Source organism: Cynoglossus semilaevis, chromosome 1, assembly GCF_000523025.1.
Source record: "Cynoglossus semilaevis isolate Cse_v1.0 chromosome 1, Cse_v1.0, whole genome shotgun sequence".
Lineage (NCBI taxonomy): Eukaryota > Metazoa > Chordata > Actinopteri > Pleuronectiformes > Cynoglossidae > Cynoglossus > Cynoglossus semilaevis.
Window position 1 is genome coordinate 19,205,993 of NC_024307.1, and position 23,512 is coordinate 19,229,504.

A 23,512-nucleotide genomic window follows, 5' to 3' on the forward strand; every position below is an offset into this window, starting at 1 on the left:
TTGGGTGGTGGTCATGGAGACTGCTGCCCCAGCGACCTGGTAACTGATAAATGGATGAAAATGGATGGATGGATGGATGGATGGATGGATGGATGGATGGAATTTGGAAAGGTTTGGCGAGTTGGATTAAAAAGCTAGAAGGGCCGCATCCGGCCCCCGGGCCTTAGTTTGCTCATGCCTGCATTAGATGTACAGTAGAATTATTGGATATACGGTGCATATTATTCTGCTAACTGGTAACCAACATAGCCTGAACTGTTAAAACCTTACAGTATTTTGTCTCTGTATATTGTCTCACATTTCTACTAGCCTTTTTCTTTAGAACCATAATATTTTCTGCATTCTCACACTATGGAAAAATACACATGAAATATGGACTCCAGTTCAAACAAGAAGTTTTATTGGTTGATCTGTTGTCAAACCTTGTCAAACAAACTGGTTTCTTTGAAAACTGAGTCTCGGGTTTTCAGAATAATCAGGCAGCCGTTTAAAGACAATTCCAAGCAGTTATTCTTTTTTAAAATCCCTGTCGGGCTTTAAATAGAAAAAAACCTGGCAGTCGTGTTTCCACTGAACATTTGTCTATTTCCTGCTGCTCCTCCGTACAACCAGTGCAGAGCCAAGTCAGCTGTATTCAAAGTCAGTGCTTGTACCTCACACTAGTAGGCTAAAAAGAAACACACCAAAAACTAAAGTACTGATCTAGTAGTTCAGAGAGGTGAAACTGGGGAGAGTGATTTGACAGTTAGATGTATTAGTCAATACAAGTGAACCACCTGCTGATTTACTGCTGGCTTGTATTCAGTCTTCAGTAGTAAAGAAGATTTACTGCGTCTTTAAGGAGAATTCACATGCTGTAAATGGAGATTCTTCATACTGATGACAGTGTTTTATACCACAGATCCATTAGGGATGACAGTGGTAAACGTACCGTAATTTAAGCAGGCAATAGGCTCCTCTGGATCGAAGCCACTCGACGTAATTTAGCCTTATAAAACAAACTTAGCACATAAACATCTAAGCCAGTGCAGCCTTAAGTCTCCGTCATTTCACACTAACATGCATCAAGACAGCATGCAATTGCTCACCGGCAGACTGAAGACGTGTAGGACAGAGCAGCTGCTGCCAGGCACAGAGGGCAGAGAGGACAATGGGAAATATACAGTGTTATACACACACACTCCAGATAAATGTCCTAGTGTTACTGTGTATCCACGCCACTGTGCCGCTCACTGCACAAGGAGCCATATATCAACCACCTTACATTGGACATTTGTTCAAAAGATTCTGCTCTGTTTTGTAGTGATATTGTAAAACCAACATGATATTGATTTTACACACCTTCATCAACTTCTCGCCATTACGTCTAATTATGGGGTATGTGTTTTGGGAATTTCAACTGTACAAATAAGTTGACTTAGGACAGGTTTTTTTTCTTGACCTCAGATATTGTAAAGATGTCAGTTTTTGTATCGTGCGACTGTACTATAGAAATAATCTCCTTTTGTGTTAGTTGTTGTGCAGAGAGTCATGCAATCAATCACTTTTGGGAGCTGCTAGAAAATTCCAAAGATAAGAGGAGGGTCTGGATCTGACGACAAGGGGCATAAATTTATATTCCTTGAAACCCTAAAAAATCTAGAATTTGATGACTAAGCAGACAGTTAAATTCAAATACTGGAATAGAGTGTCGTTGTGACAAACAATACACACACCCAACCTATTTGCAGGTGTTAAGTTACAGCTAGGTCAGGATGTGTGTGTAAGTCCTCGGTCCTCCAGGTAACGTCATTCTAAGAACTGTAAATGCAGTACAATGGTTTTGGCTGAGGTGTCTTGACCATGTTTGCACCTTTCTAGGTAAGAACCTCAGACATCTCTGACCTCTAGGGTCAGAGACAAAAAGTCTTCGTCTTTGGATTAACTGACCAGGGTGACTGAGAACTTTCACAGCAAAATCACTAAATAGAAATTATGCAGGGTCTGAAAACACGTTTTAAAAATTATTTGTTAAAAAGTACTAGCACAACCCAAACAAAAGTATTAATTGTATTGATGCTGTTAACAGTGTCAAAATAATAATGATTAATATTAGAAGTAGTAAGCATTATGCAGTAGTTTTAAAAATGCTGACATTTTAAAAACAATTGGACAAAATTTTGTCCAAAATTTACAATTATTGCTCATTATGGTCAACTACCCTCACGTTGAGACATCTTGTAATGTCGATAATGTATTATTCGTTTATCGTCCATTAATTACTGATGACTAGTAAAAAAAATTATATTTCATATGATTTAATTGAAGTGTTGACTAATTCAAAAGTTTGCATTGTAACGTGTGTGTGTGTGGGGGGGGGAGGGTCGTGTGTTTGCGCCCCCCACCTAAAGTTAGTTAGTTAGTGAATCTCTGTTGTAAGGAAACGAGAAATGAGAAGAACGCGAATGCAGCAACAAAACATTTGAATTTGGAAGTAATTGTAGGCGGTTTACTGAGGAATATTCGTACAAAAACATTCAACATACAAGGCTAGCTACTCTCAGACTTTAAAAACTTTCAAAGGTATCAACTCTTACCCGCTCAACTCCAGCAGCAGACTGCTGAGACTGACTCCACTGGAGGACTTGGCTCGCATCATCACGAAGATTTGCGGAAACTTCAGCACCATGCACAGGCAAAGTGTGCTGACATTAGCCACGTGTAGTAAAGTGTCCTGCTGCATCATCTCGACCTTCACTGATCACTTGAAATTACACGGATCTCCTGGAGTTAAAACTATCTCTGCTCACACGTTTACTGTCAACACAGCTACAGCTGCTGCTATCCCTGGCGCCCAAGTCTTGCTTGTTCAGAGGTGAAGATCCGTTTTACATCTTCAAAGTAAAAGCTGTACTATTCAGGGCGTACAGTAGGTGCGTTGCAGCGTTTAAATGAGTTTTAACGTTCAACAAGTCAGGCACAAATGTGTAAAAGCAAATACGTTTTCTTTAGATTTGTTGGTACAGACGTTATATGTGTGAAGTACACAAATATATCTGCCCATAAAATGTAGCTTCAAATCTCCAACATATTATGATGTTTTAAAGACAGTACTATGTACAATTTTAAGGAATTTGCTGTGGGGTTGAACTGCTTTCATAAATTATTCTTTTCACCATTTGTCTAATATTTTTTTTACATATTTATGGAGCACACGACGAGAAAACCATGTAAATCTAACAATTTAACCGAAGATGAATATACACATTATTCTGAAAGTATATTCTCCTATCTTTCATTTCTAGTTTCGTTAGCAACACAACATCCTTTTCACTTCCGCATACATCTACATTCTGCTGTGATGTGCAGATAACATAAACGGGGAATGTGAATTGCCCGAGTTGCTCATTTGTAATTGTCTGAGATTTAAACTATGTACCACAATCCTTACATTTTTAATAGAAACAAATGTTGTAAGGAAAAAACAAAACATTTGTTATCAGCAAAAGAACATCATTCTAGTACAGTGCAGTACATTTTTTCACAGTTAATCATTTTGACATGACAAACTTTTGTCCAAATGGTTTTCAAAAATGACATGCTTGAAATAGTTATGGTAGTTGTGTTTTTTTCTACACAAGATACACAGTACAAAGAAATCTGAATTTAAACTAAGAGGCGCTACAGTGGTACAGTGGTCTGCCAGGCAGAAGGCTCCAGGTTTGATTCCATGGAAAAAGGTATCCTGCAAACTATCATGTGATACTATTACGTCCTCTACTATTACGTCCTGATACTATTACGTCCTGATACTATTACGTCGTGATACTATTACGTCGTGATACTATTACGTCCTCTACTATTACTAGCCCTATAATGATAATATTACTATTAGTACAATTTGATGACCCCAGACCACGGGTAGTTATGGTAGACATATTTAATTGAAGAAAAATGTAAGGGGCAGTGATTTTTCCGAAAGCACAATATGACTTGCTACAAAAGCAGCAACACAGACTACATAGACGGACTACAAACAGTTTGGAATAGCAATCAAGACTATGTAGCAAAATGTAAGGGGCAGTGATTTTTCCCAAAGCACAAAATGACTTGCTACAAAAGCACCAACACAGACTACATAGACGGACTACAAAAGCTACATAAAAATCACATAAAATATGTTGCAGCTATCTTGGGATTCATCAAATTTAAGATGAAACTAAATAAACTAATACATATGTAATATAAATTATTCCACACTATATTTGACCTTGTGGGTCAAAATGTGTGGTTTTTGTTTTCCATGTTGTCTATTTCGCACATTTTTTCCCCTGTCCTTTTAGGCAAAGAAATGCAGTGATGCAACTTTTAGCTCATCCAAATCAGATCAGGTATCTTGTCAAGTCATCCAGTATCTTACTTAGTATTAAATTCTTGATGGAGCTCAGATGGCATGGATGTTGCCAATGACAACTACTCTTCTCAACTGTCTCTTTACGGCAGATTTTGAGATTGGTAGTAGTTGTCTGTTGATATTTTAAAACAACAGAAACAATACAAAATAAATATGTTTAACAATAACACTCTACATTGTTAAACATTGATGAACATTGACATCAACATGATTTTTTGCCATGTAGGTTATCAGTAAGTTCAATCATTCTCAATAATGTTAAACATGCATACATTATGGGTGCAGTAGATGATTGATCACCAGAGCTGTTTAGTAGGGCAGCATATCTGCAGCCTGCTTGCACTTGTATTGGCTTCGCGACCAGAGTAGTAGCCTATCCAGTTTGACCAGCTCACTACCCAGTGGAGTGGACAGTCTGCTGCCAAATACCTGGTTGGTTGTGTTGGGAACACGGTCAGAAAAGAGTGGAACATAGCCAGGTAGAGGCTCTTCAGTCTTCAGTTGCCCCTGTGAACACAATGGGGTCACAACACCGTCAGATGTTTGTAGAGAACTCAACATTAAAACATCCATCCATCCATCCATTTTCATCCGTTACCGGGTCGCGGGGGCAGCAGTCTCCATGACCGCCACCCAAATCACACTGCACCGTACTAACCCCCCTAAACCTTCCTGCGGGTGGTTCCCCTTATTACTCAATACTCAACATTATTTGGGATGCATCAGAAATCATTTTTTCAGATATAAGCTGAATAATCTGCTTTTGTCAAAAATGCTAAGTGCCAAAACCATCAGCATGCTAACATGCTTTTCCTTGGACTGTACAGCCATCAATGGTGTAATAGTTTGTACTGAACAACATCACACGTGAGCAATCTGTACGAGTCCAATATATGCATATAGTAGTATGGGTTCTACTTTTTAATTTTGAACCCCCACAACTCGTTATTCTTTTAGTCTGAAGATGATGTGGCATTATGTTCATCTATTATGACAATAAATGTTCATGTAAAACCTGTAATTGAGACATTAAGAATGAGGTAAAATTCAAAATTATCATACCATTTCATCGTAGCTCGTAAGAAAGTTCCAGTTCTTCTCCCTGTAAGAATAACAAGGGCTAAATCACAAACAAACAGTTTGTATTGTTTAATAATGGTGCCTGTTTTCTTGAATCTTTCTCACCATTCTTGTAATCCTCTTCTCTCACTCCAAACCAGTTCTTTCCACAGTGTGTCTTGTTTAACTGGATCACTCGTGACTGGAGTCTGTTCCGAGGACACCGCGTCTCGGTCTCTGGTCCGGCGCGTCCAGTCTGGGACTGGCTGGGTTAATAAAGGCGCGGCCCGGCTGTATCGTTCCGGTAACCGGTATCCTGCAGAGGAAGCTCGTCTAACGTTGTTTAAGTCCATATTGTCAGTCAAGTGCAGCAGATTACTCGGTGAGTGAAGTGGACACTGGACAACACAGCAGCAGATCACTGCGTCTGTGGAGTAAAGCAGAGTTGAGCCGAGCGTCAATCACTGCGTTTTGTTTACGTCTCCGTGGAAACTGTTTTCAAGCAATTATAATGTCCTCAATACAAAATGGAACAATAGACTACAATTGGGATAACGTGGTTTATGACGACAGCAGTGACTTTTTTTTCCTGACAGATTAAACTACTCGTCTTACTGAGCTAAAAAGTTCAGTTTCCGTTGGAAAGACCATTCAGACTATGCCGACTAAGAAAGAAGACAGGAAGTATTTTTTCTGGACAGCCAGTTTCTTCTCCCCTCCCATCTAAGATAAATAGAATATGAATCGTTTTTAAAAAACGAAAAAGTAAAGTATTAACAAGCAGAAATGAACCCTACTGTCATTTTATTCTTTCCTTGACCCGCCGTAGACCACCCCAGATGTATCAGCCATAAAGAAAGCATTGAATTAGGTAACGTTAGTCAGACAATGACTGGGAGTGAGGGACACATCATCAGAGTGGGCAGTGTTTCCTAAACATTTTTGAGCCACAGCAAAAATTTTACAAACAAAAACCCAATGCACCATTTTAGTCAGTTTACAGCAATATTACTAGCTTCAATAGACTTTATAATGTGTCTTAAAATATAACTTGATATGGATGTGAGTAACAACTCCCCAAATACTAGAACTAAAAGAACAAAATATATGAAGCTTCAGGATCTGCAAACACGGTTTAGACTGTAGATATTTTCTTTAAAATTATTTCCAAAAATACACTAAAAACTATCCCAACCTTGAAAATAACAAACACAAATGTCTTTTAAAAAGGCTGCCAGGTGGAGGTGTGCTTAGAATTGTTACCTGTTAGCAAGCAGGTTATCAGTTAGCATCATGGCGTAGGTAAAAGTAATGACCGTTTTTGTTTTCACTGATTGTGTTTACTGTTCCACAGTTAAAAAGCTTGCTTATTGTGCCTAAGGCATAGGACACTGATGTGACGTTACGGATGAACATGATCGTGACATTTATATTTTATTTTTTATGTCTGCCTGTGACACGATGACAACGTGTCCAGGTGTAGCCTGCATTTGCCTACATGCAGTAGAATGTGTTCAGCTAGCGTCCTCGAGGACGAAAGGGTAGACTCATGGTAAACTTGTGGCATTTTTGGACACAGGAAGTTTAAAACCACGGGCTTTTATTGTAATATCGGAGGCTTAACCGGATGTACTTTAGGCAACACGTATGTACATGTGACTGTTGTTGTATACAAATCTGCTGCAGGCTTCACTATCGTTTCCCCATGGGAGAATTGCAACAAGCAGGAAGGTCAAGGTAATGATTATATGCATTTATTTGGGATTAGCGACATGGCATGGCATGTTCCTATCTCTGCGGTCTTTAGGTGTATTTTAGCCTGTTAGTTTGACTGAGACAATTATGTTAGACGTTCTTATCATGGATGCTAATGTGTAAAGATGCTTATTTCTCTCAGCAACTTTCCACAGGCTGTGAAGAGACGATTTAAACCTTAAAATTATAACATCGTCACAGTGAAAATGCACAAAATGCCGCTGTACCTCAGTCACGTTGAGCCTAAACCTATTTGGTTACAACACAAGCTAACGCTAGGCTAATACTTCAGATCCAGCAGTGATAAAGTGTGAGCTTTATATTTTAATAAACTAATACAAACAGTTTATGCTAACGGCCACTGTTAGCACTGCAGTGTCACATGTTGCTGTGTATGTGTGGTAGAACGATGTTTATAATCTTTTATTTTAATAATGTATCGACAGTGTAGTATTTTTCATTTTCTTATTCAACATACTTTGTAATGATTTTATAACAATAATCTCCTGTAATGTACAGCGAAATCTACTAAAATTTGATAATAATTTGAACTTTGCTTTTTTGAACATTAAAAGAAGTCTATGTCCGTATTTATTAACGTGACGGTCAGCATCGGTGGTCAATGAAAAACAGTTTTATTTAAATGAAATTCTAACTTGGACAATTGTTTAAGATGTTTTACTATGAATACGAAAATAATATTCTAATACCACTGGTGAGTGTTTTCAGGACCCTGCTTGTTAAGTCCTGGCTTCAGCACTTTTATAATACACCCATCATGTCATGTTCTTATTTACTAAAGAACAAATAGTAAATTATCTCATTGGCTATATTAATGAATCTAATTATTATTGTAAAAACTTTATATAACCACATTTTGAACCAACTTTTTAGAAATTAAGTTTTGACTTTCTTCTATTCTCAGGCCTTGAGGGGAGATGACAAAGCAAGATGTTTTGCAGCCCGTGGAGGGGGACACAGTTCTGTGCTGCAACAAGAAACTCTTGCAGAGGCTGGTTATCCACCAGGTGGCTTCAGCACCGATGCCTTCTGATTATGGTGAGGGTCTGCCCATTCTGCGCATTGGGAGTCGGTTCCAGATGTTTACTGTAAACCATTGTATCATAAAGGTTGTGTTGATTTACATGTTTGTGAACATGGCTCTCCATCACCTACAGAGTTCTCTTTCTTCGACCCAAGTGAGCGTCAGTGCAGAGAAGTGCTCTTTGACCCCAACACTACAATACCGGAACTGTTTGCTGTTCTTAGACAGTGGGTGCCCCAGGTTCAGAAGAACATTGACCTAATTGGCAATGAGGTAATTGTACAGTTTACTTATTTTTTTTTGCCATGGTTAAAGTCTTTCTTCTCTCCTTTTATATATAAACCAGTGGTTGTCAAACTTTTTTGGTCGTTCCACACTTGGGAACGATTTTCCAGACTGTCACCCACCAAAAATCTTGATAAATAACATTTTGAATTTATTGAATTAACACTAAGTAAAATCGTATTTTATAATGACTCAAAATCAATAGCATCAAATAACAAAGTTCAAAAAGATCCCCACACTTTGAGAAGCACTGAAAGTGAAAGAATTATAGAAATAATTAAAACCATTTTCAATGTTCCCCTAAAAGGAAAGAAATAAAGAACTGATAACTGATTAATCAATTGTTTCAGCAATTGCTAAAACTAATACTACAGCAGCTGTTACTGGAACTCCAACAATAACAAGCTATTTTATGGCTAAAAGAAAGAACGTCTACAGCACACATAGAAATAAATTCTGTTTTACTAAAGAAATGTGTTGTTCTTTTTTAAAGTAAGGTCTGAGATTCTGAGATGTGTCTTATTGTGCATATTTGTAAATGACATAACCAGATGTTTTTTCTGCACAGATCCTCAGGAGAGGCTGTGGTGTGAACGATCGTGATGGCCTGACAGATATGAGCCTTCTACATTACTGCTGCAAGGCTGGGGCACCAGGCATTGGTTAGTGGTCACAACACTCCCAACTCCACTGTAAAAAGAGGGGAACACATCTGCTGCCCCATCTGTGTGTGTTTTTTGTTTCTACAAACCAGAACACAAGACCTTATGACTCCCTAAGTGCTGTTGTTAATATGACTTGTTGAACACAGTTTCCACAGCAGACCATACTGTAAGTTATCTCAGTCAAACTACTGTTTATTTCCCCCTCTCTTTCCCAGGCGATGCAGACACAGCAGCTAACTTTGCCTGTCGACTCATTGATCTGGGTGCTGACCCAAGTCTCCATTCACGTTGGACCAACATGAGGGCTCTTCACTATGCTGCTTATTTTGATGTGCCACAGCTCATCAGAGTGGTGCTGCAGGCTTCCTTGCCTGGAGGTGAATTCTGAAAGAAGAACCAGAATATTCTTAGGATGTCAGGCTATTGTCCAGAAAAGATGAACTTAGTTGCCTGTTTATTAACTGAACCAACAGAAACTAGCCTTATTACATGTAGTACAAAACAACAAATACCACCTTTGCTAGGCAGCATGATTTAATTTGCCCTAAAAAGATACATTAGGTTTGCTTATGTTCGAAGGAATATGGATTGTGTCTTGTACTTTCTAGTGCTGCATCTAAGTTACCTGCATTTATTAAAATAATGTAAACTAGTGTGGAAAATATTGTGGAAAATACTACATGAGATGTGGTTAATTTCATGGGCTAACCACAGTAGACATACAAACTAAAAAGGTAAAAAGTAAAAAAAAAATAAAAAAAACCTGTTAATTAGACTTTGATTCATTCTTAATAATTTGGCCTGAAAATTTAGTTCTGGTTTAAACAAATAGGGGTCTAAGGCAGGACCAGAACATTTCTGTAGAGACACTTTGGGAGCTGGACACTCAAATAAAATTACATAAAAATCCCATTTTAGTCTAACATTGTTATTTGATGTTTAAGTAGGAATCTAGTTGCTGGCAGGATTGAATGGCTCGGTTGGCCTGGGCTCAGGGTTTTCCTTCTTGAGACAAGAAGGGCCATATTATTAACAATACATTTAGAACAGCTACATTGTATGACATCATCTATAAAACATATGAAAGGTATTTATATCGTCATTCTTAAGACCTAAACATAACAATTGCAGGGAAATCAGAAAGAAATCTAAGAGACTTTTACCACATGTAAAAAAAAAAATACAAATAATAAATAAATAATGGGAATGACTAAACCAATTGTTTGACTGGTTTCCATACTTAGACAAAACTACCAGGGTCATCTCTGACAAAAACAAAACGTAAAGAGTATTTCTGAAAAGCTAGTGGAGTAAATCCATGTCTGTAGAATCTTATTGTATTATTGTTATTTGTAACCTTGATTCTCAAAAGATTCTCCTTTGTCAAGATCTTCAATGCACTCACCCAGACGTAATGTAACTTTAAGATGTTAGTTTACAAAGAACAAGCACTCAGCTGTTGTTGTGCTGGAACAGCCTGACACCCAAACAAACCAGGCCATCCTTTAAGTCTCCATTTAGTTAATTAATCCACTATGAACAAGTATTGCATTCGTTTGATGAGCACAAAAGCCTGTCACAGGAGTTGCTATCAGATGCTAATTAACGAGACATCTAGCTTTTTATAATGTCACTCTGTTCTCATTCATATCTTTATTCATTTATTTGTTTGTAGAGGTTGATGCCACCTGCAGTGACTTTGATTTTGGAACTGCTCTGCATATCGCTGCATCTAATCTGTGCACATCAGCTGTCAAATGTCTCTTGGAGCTGGGAGCCAACCCTGCTTTCAGGGTAAGTGACTGACTCCTACCTTCACTCATTTGCCAGCAGGCACCAAATTGGCTAAGTTCAGGCTGCAATTGTTTCAGGCGAGTCTTCTGAAGTTTCTCCCACCTATTTTTCTTTCTTGTAAAACTCTTCAACCCCCACAGATTTTATTGCCTTTTGCTATGTTTTCTAGTCTCAGTTGACTTTACAGAATCATTCTCTAACTAGTTTGCTGTTATTGTGGAGGTCAGTAAGCAACTAAAATGTGTTTTGGGTCTTTGTCTTGAAAACTGAATCCTAGAATTGCTGCTGACTCCTTGAACGTCTCCTTTGAAATCTAGTAAATTATTTTTTTTCGTAGTTTCCTCCATCCCTGGCAAGATCCAACAGCTTTAATTGTCCACTCCAGTTTGCTGGTTTATGTCATAAACAACAACATAGTAAGAGCTACACAGTTCTAGTTTAGTTGCCTCTAGTGAAATCATATGCTTGTGCTATTTGACATTTCTTTTCCTGGTTGTCATTCAGAGAAATGATCATTCCCGCATAGAAACGCTGTGTTTTAAAATGTTTAAAGTTTTTTAGGGCAGAGACTTAGAGGTGAATTTTTGCTGTAAGCGAATAAGAATCACTCTCACTGTATGTCATTATTATTATATGTATCATTAGGTATTCTCTTTATTCATTCACACAATATACATTAAGGTTGTTTGTGAATGGAAACTGTACATCCACTTGAGGTCACCAAAGTCCCATGCATTATAACTTAATAATTCCCTGGTCTGGAGAGGAGTGCAGCAGCTTTTTTGAATGAAACCACTCTCTGTTCTCTAAATAAAAAATAAAATAGGTCTGGCACATTGAAGTAGACCACAACATGTCTCGTTTTGTTCTCTACGCTATTCTATTCTGTTGTTTCACTGCAAAGACAGAAGAGAATTTCAACATTTTTATGGATGTTTGAACCTAAAATTTAAACAATATAGAGTCAGTCCTTTACCTTCAAATGATTCAAATGTTTAATGTGATTTGTCATGGGGCGGCTGTGGTTTAATCACAAGTATTCATGATTAATCCAGATAAATCAACACTCCTTAATATGAAAAAACAACTGGCTTTTCTGTATGCTTCTGTAAGTAACAGCAGATGATAGATGTATGTGTTTCACACCTCTTTTTAGTTGGGACTAATCCAAGTTAAAGAATTATTTATATGGAGAAATGTCAAGAACATTTTTATTTAATTTTAATTTTGAGAAGATGGTGGATTTTAGGTATGTCTGTGTATCTTGACTGTGGCTTGTAGAACGCATCGAGAGTTTCACTCAAAACTTTGTTGAAGCTGTCCTTAACAATTCTAATCAGTCTACAGTCCCTCACGATTCATTTGACAATTGTGTCAGCGTATCAACTTATTTACTGCTCTGAACTCAGTGAGACTGGACTGATGCAAGCTGGGCCTCAAACCTAATGTTTACATTTTAAGATTTTAAACTTGAGGTGCTTTGGTAAAATGAAGTCTTTTGCAGTTTGTGCAAATAACATGTGTATCGACTGTGTGTTAGAGCAATGATAAGTGGATGAGCAGTAGATATACAGTGTGCATCATTTGGTGCATTTGGCCTTGTATGATCGCCCTTATGTAGTATATATGTATTGACATATATTTATATATTATATATACTCTATATGTATGCTATATATGGATGTAGATAGATAGATAGAGAGAGACAAGCATGTTGTGACATTGATCATAGCATATGATAAACATGTACAGTACATATCTGTAGGTAATAGATTTTTTTCGTAGTTATTTGTACTGTATAATTTTTTTTTCAAAAGTTTACTATCTTTTGGAAACCTTTTTGGGTTTTCTTTTCTGCTATTGTTAGTTTTCAATTCAGGGTTTGCTATACTCATTTTAATGAAAAATTTCAGTGTGCCATCAGCATTTCTCACTTTAAGGGATTTGTGTAAACTTTCATCAGCTACTTCTTCATCTTCTTCTTTCAGCTGCTCCCATATGGGAAGCCTCAGTGGACGTCCTTGGCTGTTGTCTGAACCTCTAGTACTGTGATCTGTTTGAAAGCTCACTGTAGTGATCGCGTTATTTGCGTGTAGAAGAGACAGGTAATAGAGTACAAAGTAGAGTGTATTACACAGTGCCCAAGGCACAACAACAACCCTAAGACATTTGGTTGTCAGTTTATTAGCTACAACTATTCAAATACTGATTTAGTCTCAAAGTTTTTCTCTAATATAACTTGTGGCTTATTCATATGTGTTATCATATCATTATCATTGTGTAAAACTACACATCAAACAACAGACATTTGTTTTAAAAAGATAAATCTGTGATTTTCACTTTTCTATGATAATTTACTTATGAATATCTTTGTTTTGTAACCATTTCAGAGCTTTAGACAGATTTTTATACACACTAATGAGCTGTTTCCAAAATTCTCACATTTAATGGACAAGTGTTGCTTCATCTAGTTGAGCCAAAAAAGAAGAATTTTTATCTCGAGTCTTACTTTGATATTATTTTTTTTTTTTTTAATTTGTGTTAAAAAGTCAACATACTCATGCTGCTGTCCGTAGGGTACAGAAGTGGTAAGATGTCATGACTCTATCTTCTGATCAGCTTCCAAGATGACGTTTGATTGTGAAGGTTCTCTCAAGACCAGCAGACCACCGACACTTATGATAAAAGTGAAATCCTTCCTTGTCAACATTCTATTGTCATCTCTCTCTTACAGAACGACAAGGGACAGTGTCCCGCTGACGTGGTGCCTGATCCACTTGACATGACTTTAGAGATGGCAGATGCAACTACTGTGGTCAAGGAGCTCAAGGCTTTGCTGAGACAGTCTTTACCCAGACCCACCTCTCCTCTGGCCCTTACTCTTCATTCCCAATCCCCTGCTCCTCTCTCTGATAAGGCCAGGAAGCAGCTTGCCACCATGGGAATCCGTCTAGGTGACCGTGTGATGATAGCTCGACAGAAGGTGTGTTGTAGGCCACTATTCGAAGGCTGTATCACCTAAATAAAATATTTATTTTTCTTCTAATGGGATCATTTTTAGATGTGCATAAAAATTGTCTGAATCTTCCCCTAGTTTCATTAGCTAGATGTACTGGTTGTTGGAAAGGGCAATTTGTTACAATGGATGTAGGTTTTAAAGCTGTAATTATGACCTGATGATTCAGCAAATTCTAATTGATGTCCACTAAGTAGAGAAACTCACAATTAAATCGTCTCCTGGCAGCACTCAGTTGGCTCCCAGCTGCATTTAAAATCATTAACACGTGTCTGCTCGGTGGTAATTGATAAACCAAATTAATAGGGAAAAATCTGAGCTGAATTTATTAGATTTTTAATTTATTCCAGTCCTGGAGTAACAAGGGATGGAATCTTACAGCACTTTTCCTTTTTAAACCATGTGCCCGTATTAGCAGTCTGTTAATTAATGGTACAGACATGAATCAATAAATCATCTTCACTCAGGTTCACATCGTACAGATGCATTTACAGGGCACTCAGCATTTTTATTTGCTATAGTAAGTGCAAAAAGTGTTGAGCTTCAGCCATGAGCATTCATATCTAAAGAGAATACAGATACATGTATTTATTAGTTGGATCAGTGGTTCAATATAGCTGGGCATTTTGAATAAAACAGAAGTATTTAAGGTTTTGATTGGCATTCTATGAACATTAAGGCTTGTTTTAATAGTTTTCATTGCTACATGGTCAGTTAAATCCAACTCCGGGTGTGATCCGCATTGAGTTTTTTTAAATGACAATAATACATTATCAATTTTGGGCTCTGCCTGTGGCTGATTCACTTGATAAATAACAGAAACCTCATCTTTGTGGTCACCTGCAGGTTTGTTCAAAATAATTTTTGTCATCATAAATTTACATTAAATTCGAGGTTTATGATTCATACAAATTACAAATGCAATCTTGTTTGGAAGGTAGTGAGTTTACTGACACAATAATACAGGAGGGCATCTGTTCACATCGTCTCCCGTAAATATATCAGAAAAGTCTTATTCTATCATTCTGACGTATGGCATTAAAACAAATTTCGTAACTATTAAGCAAGCAGAGCCCCAAATACGATGCACACACCAGTTTACACGAAAAATGCCTTTGTTTACATTCGGCAGTTGTAAGCCATACATTGGATTGTGCTACATTGGCTGTTGTTTGTGTTGTTGTTTTTCTTTCATTCTGACTCCCAGGTGTAAGTCAGGCTCTCTGATGTTTTTATGTCCTAGATTATGATGTTACTGCTGTGTTAGTGTAGGTGAGTGACATAGGTACTGATGTACAGTATTTGAGTTCCCACTTCAAATCGAGTTTGTGTTGCCATAGGAATGGAATTCCGATGTAAGTCTTTAGAATGGCATTATTTATGATGCCAGCTATTCAACTGAAAAAGGATCTGTTCTATCTTTCCCCACCAGTGTGTTTTCTTTCTTGTTGATATACAGTGCAGTACATATATGCAGAGACGACTACGTTCCTATAATAGGGAATTATTAATTTCAACCCAGTAAGGCTTATTCTGTAAAATAATGAATACATAATCAATGGCTGTGCAACACAACAGAATTGCAAAGTAGCAAGTGGTAGAGATTCTAATCAAAACTCTTATTATCCTCCCCTGCACTCTGTTCAATGCTCTAATCATTTCCCCTTTGTCCCTCTTTTTCTCTATTACTGAGGACAGACACATTAAGAAATAGATGAACAGAACTTTTGCCTTTGACACCATGATTAGTATTTTTATCGCTGATAAAGCTCCACACATTACTCTGGTCACTCGCCAGTTCCTTTGCTGCATGTCTCTACACTGCTTTATGTGCCACTATGTTAACATATGCCTGGACTCTCTGTTTCTGTCTGTGTGGAAAGGTTGGAACTCTTAGATTCTGTGGTAACACGGACTTCTCTGGAGGTCTCTGGGCTGGAGTGGAGCTGGACAAACCAGAGGGGAAAAATGATGGCTCGGTAGCAGGGGTCCACTATTTTAGCTGTCAATTTAAACATGGTAGGTCATACGAAACCCACAGACATAATAATAACCATCATAATAATCATAATAATAACAAATTACAATAATGACAAACATGCAACAGTTGAAATACTGTCAAAGTAGCACATACTGCAACAATAACTGACAAAAATAAAAATATATGTTGTTGCACTTTTTTTTGCCATACAAGCAAACATTTGAAGTTTGAAGCTTTTTATTTTATAAATGTATCTTACAGTCATGAGATAAAAATCCAAAGGTTTGGTTATAATTTTTGTCAGTGAAACTGACAGTAACACTAATGCTAATTAAGTACAAGCTGCACCTTAGTGTCAGACACATTTGTTTTCAGTACTCAAAAGTCATTGAAATTGGAAATTAAGCCGTGGTTTTATTTTGTAAATCACAACCCAACATATATTAGCATATATGTGTAATTTTTCAACAGGTATCTTTGCACCTCTGTCGAAGATCAGCAAACCCCTGGAAAGACATAAAACTAGCACACCAAGGACATCGACACCCAGAAGACCCCCTTACCACATGAACCTGTCCCGCCTCACCTCGAAGACAAACACAGGTAAACAACAAATGTCAAAATCATCATCGTGTACATATTATAATTACATGTCTCCTTGATGTAGAAAGCATTAATTTGCTAATTTCTTGTTAATTAGCTCCTCTGTTGATGTTAATTATGTTAGACTAAGTTCAGTTGGAGTTCTGTTTCAAATAGTTTTATGTATTAATAAGGGCTGTCAAAAATACTGTGTTAATTAAGTTGATAACTAGTGCAATTAGTCAGGTAAAAAGTTTTAACACATTTTACTCCATGAGGGTCGAATGAACTGCATTGTATATCCAGTGTCATTTTATAGTGTATCACAGTTGATTTGAACACACTGTGGGAAAGCATTTTTTCCCAAATTTCACCTTAGAGTTAGAGCTACAGACTACTGTATGGTAAAGTGATTGGTGAATGACTGAAATTCAGTGACAGCAGGGATGCTCGCTAACATGCATCTAAATGTTGGCACGAGGTTGGTTTTCTGAGCCTTTTAACAGTTGGTCAGAATAATGAGACTGCCTTAGCAAATGCAGCGTTCTGAAAAACGTAATGAATGCTTCACTAAACCGGATAGGGACTCATTCTTTGAAACCATCAGATAAAACATGGCTCAGAACAACTGCCTATTGTTATTACCAAACATGGCTTTTCTTCAACTGGCTTAGTTTACGTAGCGTGACTGCTTTAAGGCTTAAATATTAATCTCATGGGAATGCCCTTAAAGGGGACTAGTGCCAGTGCCAAAAATGGTTCTGGCAAGGACTCTCCACTCATCTGTTTCACAATATATTCATATGCCGTTAAAAACATGGAGGAACTTTGCCTTAGTATATTTCTTTGGTTTTTGCACTCACTGTGGTTTATAGCATTTTTGATGAAGAGCAATATCAAAATCTTTTAAAGGCCAGTTCATGTGGATGTGACCAGAATAACAGATCCTTCAGTTGCTAGTGGGATTTGTTGATTGATTGTACAATTAAACAGGGTTTAATAACTAGAGAATTGATGGCTGAATTTCCCGGACATCATTCATCACTTACATTTCATGTGAAGGCCATGGGTTGACACAGCATACAATCTGAGAACAAAATAAATTTATGAAATAACACTTTTTATAGCCTTTCTAACCTATTATACATTATAAATTCTCAAAGTTATTGTTTAGCATAATTCTAGGTCACTGTTTTGGACTATGTTCTTGGCTATGTAAATACCCTATTATAGTGTGCCCACTGTAGTGTGTACCATAAAGCACAGCAGGACCACTGACAGGGACTAAAAAGCACAGATGCCTGAGGTGTCATTTCATGTGACCATCAATATTTGGAAGAGAAAAATTGTCTTGGCAAGTCCCGGCCAGCTAAAGGTCAACTGACAAGGATCGTTTGACATTTTAAAGAGATGTTCACGACAGTATATGAAAGGACTGTTTGCTATTTGCCTTTAAATATGCACTGACATTGCAATCAATAAACACCAAGCTAGTATTATATATTTTTTAAATGTTAACCAATGGGAAATTAACGAGATAAAACGTAATGTAACATAATTTACACTGATTAAAAACAAAACATTATTACTGAAGTACACAACACAGGATATGTTTTAATCATGGCATCTGTCAGTGAGTCAGACGCAGGGGCAGAAAGTAACAGAGTTTGACAAGAGATAAATTGTAATAGTTGGACAACACCAATTTTGTTTTGAAATCACATGGCGCAGCACCAAACAAAAATATCTCAATAAATGCACCTGTTTAGTTAAACGTGATGCAGACATACTCGCACGAATTTATGAAAGACAAACACAAAGATCTTCCAAAGCGCTGAGTCTCTGTTTTTATATTTTAGTCATCTGCTCCGTTCAGGTGGAAGAGTGTATTTGTTCTCTTGTCACTGTCACATATACGAACAAAAAACAAATTATTTGCAGTTAGTTGGCTAATTATCCACAGTACCAGACGATCTCTCATGAGACTAATGTGCCAAGGACCAGTGGTTAGAATCACTCCTGTACACCACCATTTCCTGATCACACCTTCTCTTTTGTTCAAGTCCCCTGTCTGAGGCAAACAGCTACACACTCAGTCTGCATCTGCCTGGGTTTTCTTTTTGTTTGAAGCTAGTTTAATTTTCTCACTCGTCATTGTCACCATGGTGCCTGCTCAGTGTTGGTTCTATTATTTTTTCTATTAGGAATGGCTCAATACGATACTCAGGATCAGTACTGGTCCCAGGATTAAACAGGGAATCTATCACCTCAGCAACAGCAGCCTGTGGCTTGCTGGAGGAAAAAAGAAGGTATCGGATTGATATCGGTTCAACTCCAAGTTGCACTATTAGTATTGGTATGGGATATCAAAAAGTTGTATCGAGCCATCCTTGCTTTCTATAATTTTTATGTTGTGCTTTGGTTTTTTTATAATGATTTGAGTATTATACAGTATTGACTATTTGTATATTCTTCCTCTATTTTCATGCTTCTAGAGATGTTGTTGTGAGAGTTCTTTTAATGTCTGAACTCCATTTAAATTTGTTGTGTGTGTTTGGTGTTGACAAAAAATAAATAATGTTGTAAAAGTATTTATATCAATACACAAAATTGAAATTGAAGTTTGTTAATGATTGGTGCTCTTGCTCTTTGCTCTTGTTTTGATTCTTCACCAAATCTTTGGTTTCTTTGCTTATTTGCCAAGCCTGATTATGGAGTATAACTATTAAAAAAGTTTGTCAGGCAATTATTTTTTTTCTACTAAGTCATTTTTAAATACAGTTTTACATTGCTTAATTGTTTGCTTTCAATAGTTTGTCAGCCGAGTGTGACGAAGAAGCCATTGGCAATGGCTGCAGGAATAATGTGTCTACACATTATTTTTATTTTCTAATTTATCTGTAACTGAATGTTCAAGATTTAATTAATTACTTTTAATGATTTGGCCTGTGAATTAACCTCTAGTCCTGAGGAGGTTTGAGAATAAAAACCTCATGAGGTCTAAAATTTAATTAGCTTAAAAAGATTAGTACTGGACACAACTCTCCTTCATTTTCAGGTGTATTTGCCTTAAAATTAACTCTGTTGATTGGTGCGCCTAAAGAATGATGCTCTACAGTTACACTTGTATTTATCTTAATGTCACATTTATCATAGCATATTTTAAATTTATATATATATATATATATAAAATATACATATATTTAAAAGAGCAGAACTATGATCTGTTTTGCTAAAAACTAGGGATGCATTGGACGAACATTAGTACTGGCCGATATGTGCCTCGTTAACTGCCATTGGCCATCAGGAAATAAAATAAATGTGGGCCAAAACAACTCATAATTTTTACTGCGGCTCACTCGTAACTTCTTTCTCTCTCGCTTCAGGGAAACTGGGACAACATAGTACTTTTGTATTTTATTTATTTTCCAATTGTTTTTACATTTACACTCGATGTAACAAGGTTGGTAGTTTTTGTTCATCAGGTCAAAACATTTAAATAATTTTAATGGTCAATGTAGGTTGTGAAAAAAATCTTCTCATTGATGAGCCAGCAATCTAAGAGGGCTTTGAATGCATTTTAAAAGCAAACTAAAAATTGCCAATAAAGGTTGTTTTAGTGTCATACTTGTGTTTGATTGAATTTATGCTCATTTAAAGATAGTATGATAAAGGCTGAAAGACTTTTAACGTACTGCTAGTTCAGTAATTCCTTTCCTTTCCTTTCCGAGAAAAAGAAAAAAAAACTTTTTTTTTATTACACATCCGTATTGGCCAAGTTTTTATTTCAAACATCCCTAATAAAAATCTAAGGTGAGTTTGCACAGAGGCTTGGTTAATGTTCAGCAGCATTTTAGACATTTTATTGCTTTAGTAGTACAGAACGCCTTCACTGTCATTTAGAGATTCCAGCCATAGATACTGCACGTCCCACTTAGGTGACCGATGTGAGCTTTTAACCTGACAAAATTCCCATCTTTACATTATTAGAATAGATTTTCAGTCTCTGGATTTTAAAACCAACTTCATGTATTGTTTGTCTGTTCTTGCTGTGTCCTCCTTATCATAGGTGTGTCTCGCTCTCTTTCCTCATCATCCTCATCACTTGACTCTCACCCGGGGCCAAGACCTCGTCTCTTGCCAAGGCAACGCGCTCCTGCTCGGCAAAGAAGGGAACGTTCTTCCTTGAGTTCCAGGAAGACACCTTCACCAGCTCATCATTCTCTTCCTTCTTCCACCGTGACTCCCTTTGCTGGTCTGTAGCCCCCAAAGACTTTGAAAGATTAACCTGTCTATTTATTTATTTTGCTAATTTGATTTATTAAAGAAGAGAAGAGACGTCAAAGACTACATTCATCCTTTTTAGGTTCTCAACCAACCTCTTGTGCCTCTATGTGTGAGGGCCCTGGGGTGCATCTGGGAGAGAGGGTGCTCGTGGTCGGCCAGAGAACTGGAGTGGTCCAGTTCTGTGGTAAAACCAGCTTTGCTCCAGGTAGGTTGGTAAAATCTGTGTTGTTTTTGAGAGCTAAAATTAAAAAAACAAAATTAACTGTAAATGTATTCTGGAGGAGGAAAGAAGTTATCGGATCGATATCAGTATCGGCAGACACCCAAGTTGCAGTATCGGACATGAAAAAGTTGTATCGAGCCATTGCGATTAATAACTGCATCAGTTATCTGTTATACTAGCGTCATTGCTCATTTTATTTATTGGTAACTGTATTGCTAACATAGCTAAAACACAGTTACAACATCTAAATGTTTTCTTTTAGCTGCATTTTGATTACCACGTGTTTGATCATGGTCTGATAGTGCTCTCTGGACTTAGTTTCCCAACTGTCTCTTTCTGCTCAGGGCTGTGGTTGGGAATTGAATTAGACAAGCCCAGTGGTAAGAACGATGGATCAGTGGGAGGAGTGAGGTACTTCAGCTGTCCACCAAAACACGGCATCTTTGCTCCTCCATCCCATGTTCAGAGGTAAAGGCCTTCCTTTATTTTCCAGTAGTCTTTAGTTTTGAGTTGCCTTCATCTCTTAGTCAGCCACAGAAACAAATAAACATGTATTAACCAAGCACATTTATGAGAATCCTAGCTTTTGTTTTAGAAAATTTGACGGTATTCCATTTAGCCTGAGGTTTTCTTTTATTGGCGTAATTAGTTCATCTTTTGGTAATAAATAGCTTTTCTGAGGCACCAGTTGTGTGTTGACATATTTGTCACCCAATGTGCCACAAACAGCCCCCAGAACTGGTAAAACTTGTGTGAGTAGATATATTGATAACATGAAATTCATACTGCCATCTATAGCTTTCAGGCCAGTATTTAAAGTTCTAAGGCAAAATAGAAACGATTGAAGAAATGAAAACATAGCTAGAATAATTCAGTTGTTACGGATTTTGCACTATGACCAAGCCTAACATGGCTCACACACAAATTTAGGGCTTAGTATTGTGTTCGTAACTCAACAAATTCTGCACATAGCCACATCAATTATGGTGGAGTTTGTGTTTCATGTAAGAAGCTGCTGAATGCTCTGTTTGAGAGACGCCCTCGTCTCAAATGCGGTCATCTTCTGACATCTAATTACTCTCTCTGCAATCTCTCAGATGGGCTATAATCAAGTCTGGGCAAACTGAAGCCTTCAATACTTGACACGTCATTAAAGTACAGGAAAAACAGAGTTGCAGACGATTGACTCTACTGTCAATTTCAAACTTGTCTTTGTTTTTATTAACCACAACAATATTATAGAGAACATGCAGCTGTATCTTTACGCATCTGTAGTTGAACTCCAGTCAAAATGGTTATATTTTGTCTAGTTTGTTTCTTTTTCTTGTATGTGTCTGGTGTGTATTCATCAATTATTTAAGTCTCATAATTTTACACATATTTGTACATATATTTTTACATATATTTCCAAAAGTAAATATATAGTATGTCGATGTATCTTAGCTCTAACAGGACAATAAACCAAATATATCTGTAAGTCAGAAGGATGTCAAAAGCAGATTTCTCACATTTTTCATAATGAACTTTATGAAGAAAATGTCAAAAATACATAAAGAAATTGATTTAAAAAAAATATTTTTTTAATAAAAATGATTGGCATTGGTTTTAAATATGTTTCTGTTGCTCACTTATTATAAATCAATGCTATTTTTTTCCTAAACTGTGTTGGTAATTGGTAGTGGTTTTCCACCTCCTCCTGTAGAATACCAAAGGCAGAGGCGTCGGTAAATATTAGATCTCTGTTTCCTTGGTTCACAGGATCCATGGATCTGTCGATTGTCTCTCAGAGCTGTCTTCCTCTCGTCTCAGTCGTCCTCTAGGTGGTGAGACTTCAATCACTGTCTTAGCTGTTTTTGGTTTTATTCATCTTTGAATTCTCTGAATGCAAAAACTTCTGTTAACAACGACTGTATATACATTCCTCAATTTTTTTCTGTTGACTGTTTTGTTTTGTAGGAACAATCCGTCGCAGTTTGAGCACATCGTTGGCCATCGCTGCAACTAAAGACACAAGCAGACGACGTCCAGCTTCCAGGTATTTATCACTTCTGTCTTTTTTTTCTCAGAAAGAAAACATTTTTCTACTGAAGCTTCTGAACTATTGCTAAACATCTAACAACTGTATTAAATTGAATAACATTCAGAGCTGCTGTTATTAGTTATTAGTGCTGAATATAGTGTCTTGAGGACCAGTTCCTCCAAAACAGCCCTTATCAAAAAATCATGCTCTCATTGTATTTCTTTTTTTGCTTTAAAAATATTTGATCTAAAAAACAAAACAAAAAAGAAACAATGGAAAAAGGAATCATTTCCACCTTCACAGACGACGCTGGAGCACACTCAGTGGGAGTAGTAACAGTGTTCCTGGCCATGTGACCGGGTCCAGTCCCTCTGCCTCCTCTGATGGACAGGTTCATCTCCAGGTTG

At 37.2% G+C, this 23,512-nt stretch overlaps 3 protein-coding genes across 3 annotated transcripts in view; 1 reads left to right on the forward strand and 2 right to left on the reverse strand.

Moving 5' to 3' along the window:
- The window catches only part of slc66a3 (solute carrier family 66 member 3), an 11,014-nt gene extending 8,086 nt beyond the window's left edge, over positions 1–2,928 (reverse strand). The window contains exon 1 of the mRNA XM_008316950.3: positions 2,577–2,928. Coding sequence (XP_008315172.1) covers positions 2,577–2,725 — 149 coding nt within the window. The 5' untranslated portion in view covers positions 2,726–2,928. The remainder of the gene's footprint in view (positions 1–2,576) is intronic.
- Positions 2,929–4,019: 1,091 nt separating this feature from the next.
- On the reverse strand, positions 4,020–6,475 carry cimip5 (ciliary microtubule inner protein 5). Its single transcript, XM_017037686.2, has 4 exons — positions 6,250–6,475; positions 5,579–5,879; positions 5,456–5,495; positions 4,020–4,900 (listed from the first exon to the last, which is right to left on the reverse strand). The coding sequence occupies exons 2-4, from the start codon at positions 5,803–5,805 to the stop codon at positions 4,703–4,705; spliced, it is 465 nt and encodes a 154-aa protein (XP_016893175.1). The 5' UTR covers positions 5,806–5,879; positions 6,250–6,475; the 3' UTR covers positions 4,020–4,702.
- Positions 6,476–6,837: 362 nt separating this feature from the next.
- LOC103383765 (CAP-Gly domain-containing linker protein 4) overlaps positions 6,838–23,512 on the forward strand; it is an 18,275-nt gene continuing 1,600 nt past the window's right edge. Inside the window, exons 1-15 of the mRNA XM_025061091.1 lie at positions 6,838–7,189; positions 8,133–8,266; positions 8,386–8,525; positions 9,106–9,199; positions 9,418–9,579; positions 10,878–10,996; positions 13,731–13,979; positions 15,896–16,031; positions 16,465–16,596; positions 20,645–20,830; positions 20,942–21,067; positions 21,430–21,553; positions 22,844–22,908; positions 23,042–23,120; positions 23,373–23,508. Coding sequence (XP_024916859.1) covers positions 8,146–8,266; positions 8,386–8,525; positions 9,106–9,199; positions 9,418–9,579; positions 10,878–10,996; positions 13,731–13,979; positions 15,896–16,031; positions 16,465–16,596; positions 20,645–20,830; positions 20,942–21,067; positions 21,430–21,553; positions 22,844–22,908; positions 23,042–23,120; positions 23,373–23,508 — 1,869 coding nt within the window. The 5' untranslated portion in view covers positions 6,838–7,189; positions 8,133–8,145. The remainder of the gene's footprint in view (positions 7,190–8,132; positions 8,267–8,385; positions 8,526–9,105; positions 9,200–9,417; positions 9,580–10,877; positions 10,997–13,730; positions 13,980–15,895; positions 16,032–16,464; positions 16,597–20,644; positions 20,831–20,941; positions 21,068–21,429; positions 21,554–22,843; positions 22,909–23,041; positions 23,121–23,372; positions 23,509–23,512) is intronic.

Excerpts from the sequence above, each read along its gene's own strand:
- cimip5 (XM_017037686.2), bottom strand. The coding sequence starts at position 5,805 with ATGGACTTAAACAACGTTAGACGAGCTTCCTCTGCAGGATACCGGTTA. Across the intron at positions 5,496-5,578 it reads AGAAGAGGATTACAAGAATG|GGAGAAGAACTGGAACTTTC; the intron begins GTGAGAAAGATT and ends TTATTCTTACAG. Across the intron at positions 4,901-5,455 it reads TTACGAGCTACGATGAAATG|GGGCAACTGAAGACTGAAGA; the intron begins GTATGATAATTT and ends TTGTGTTCACAG.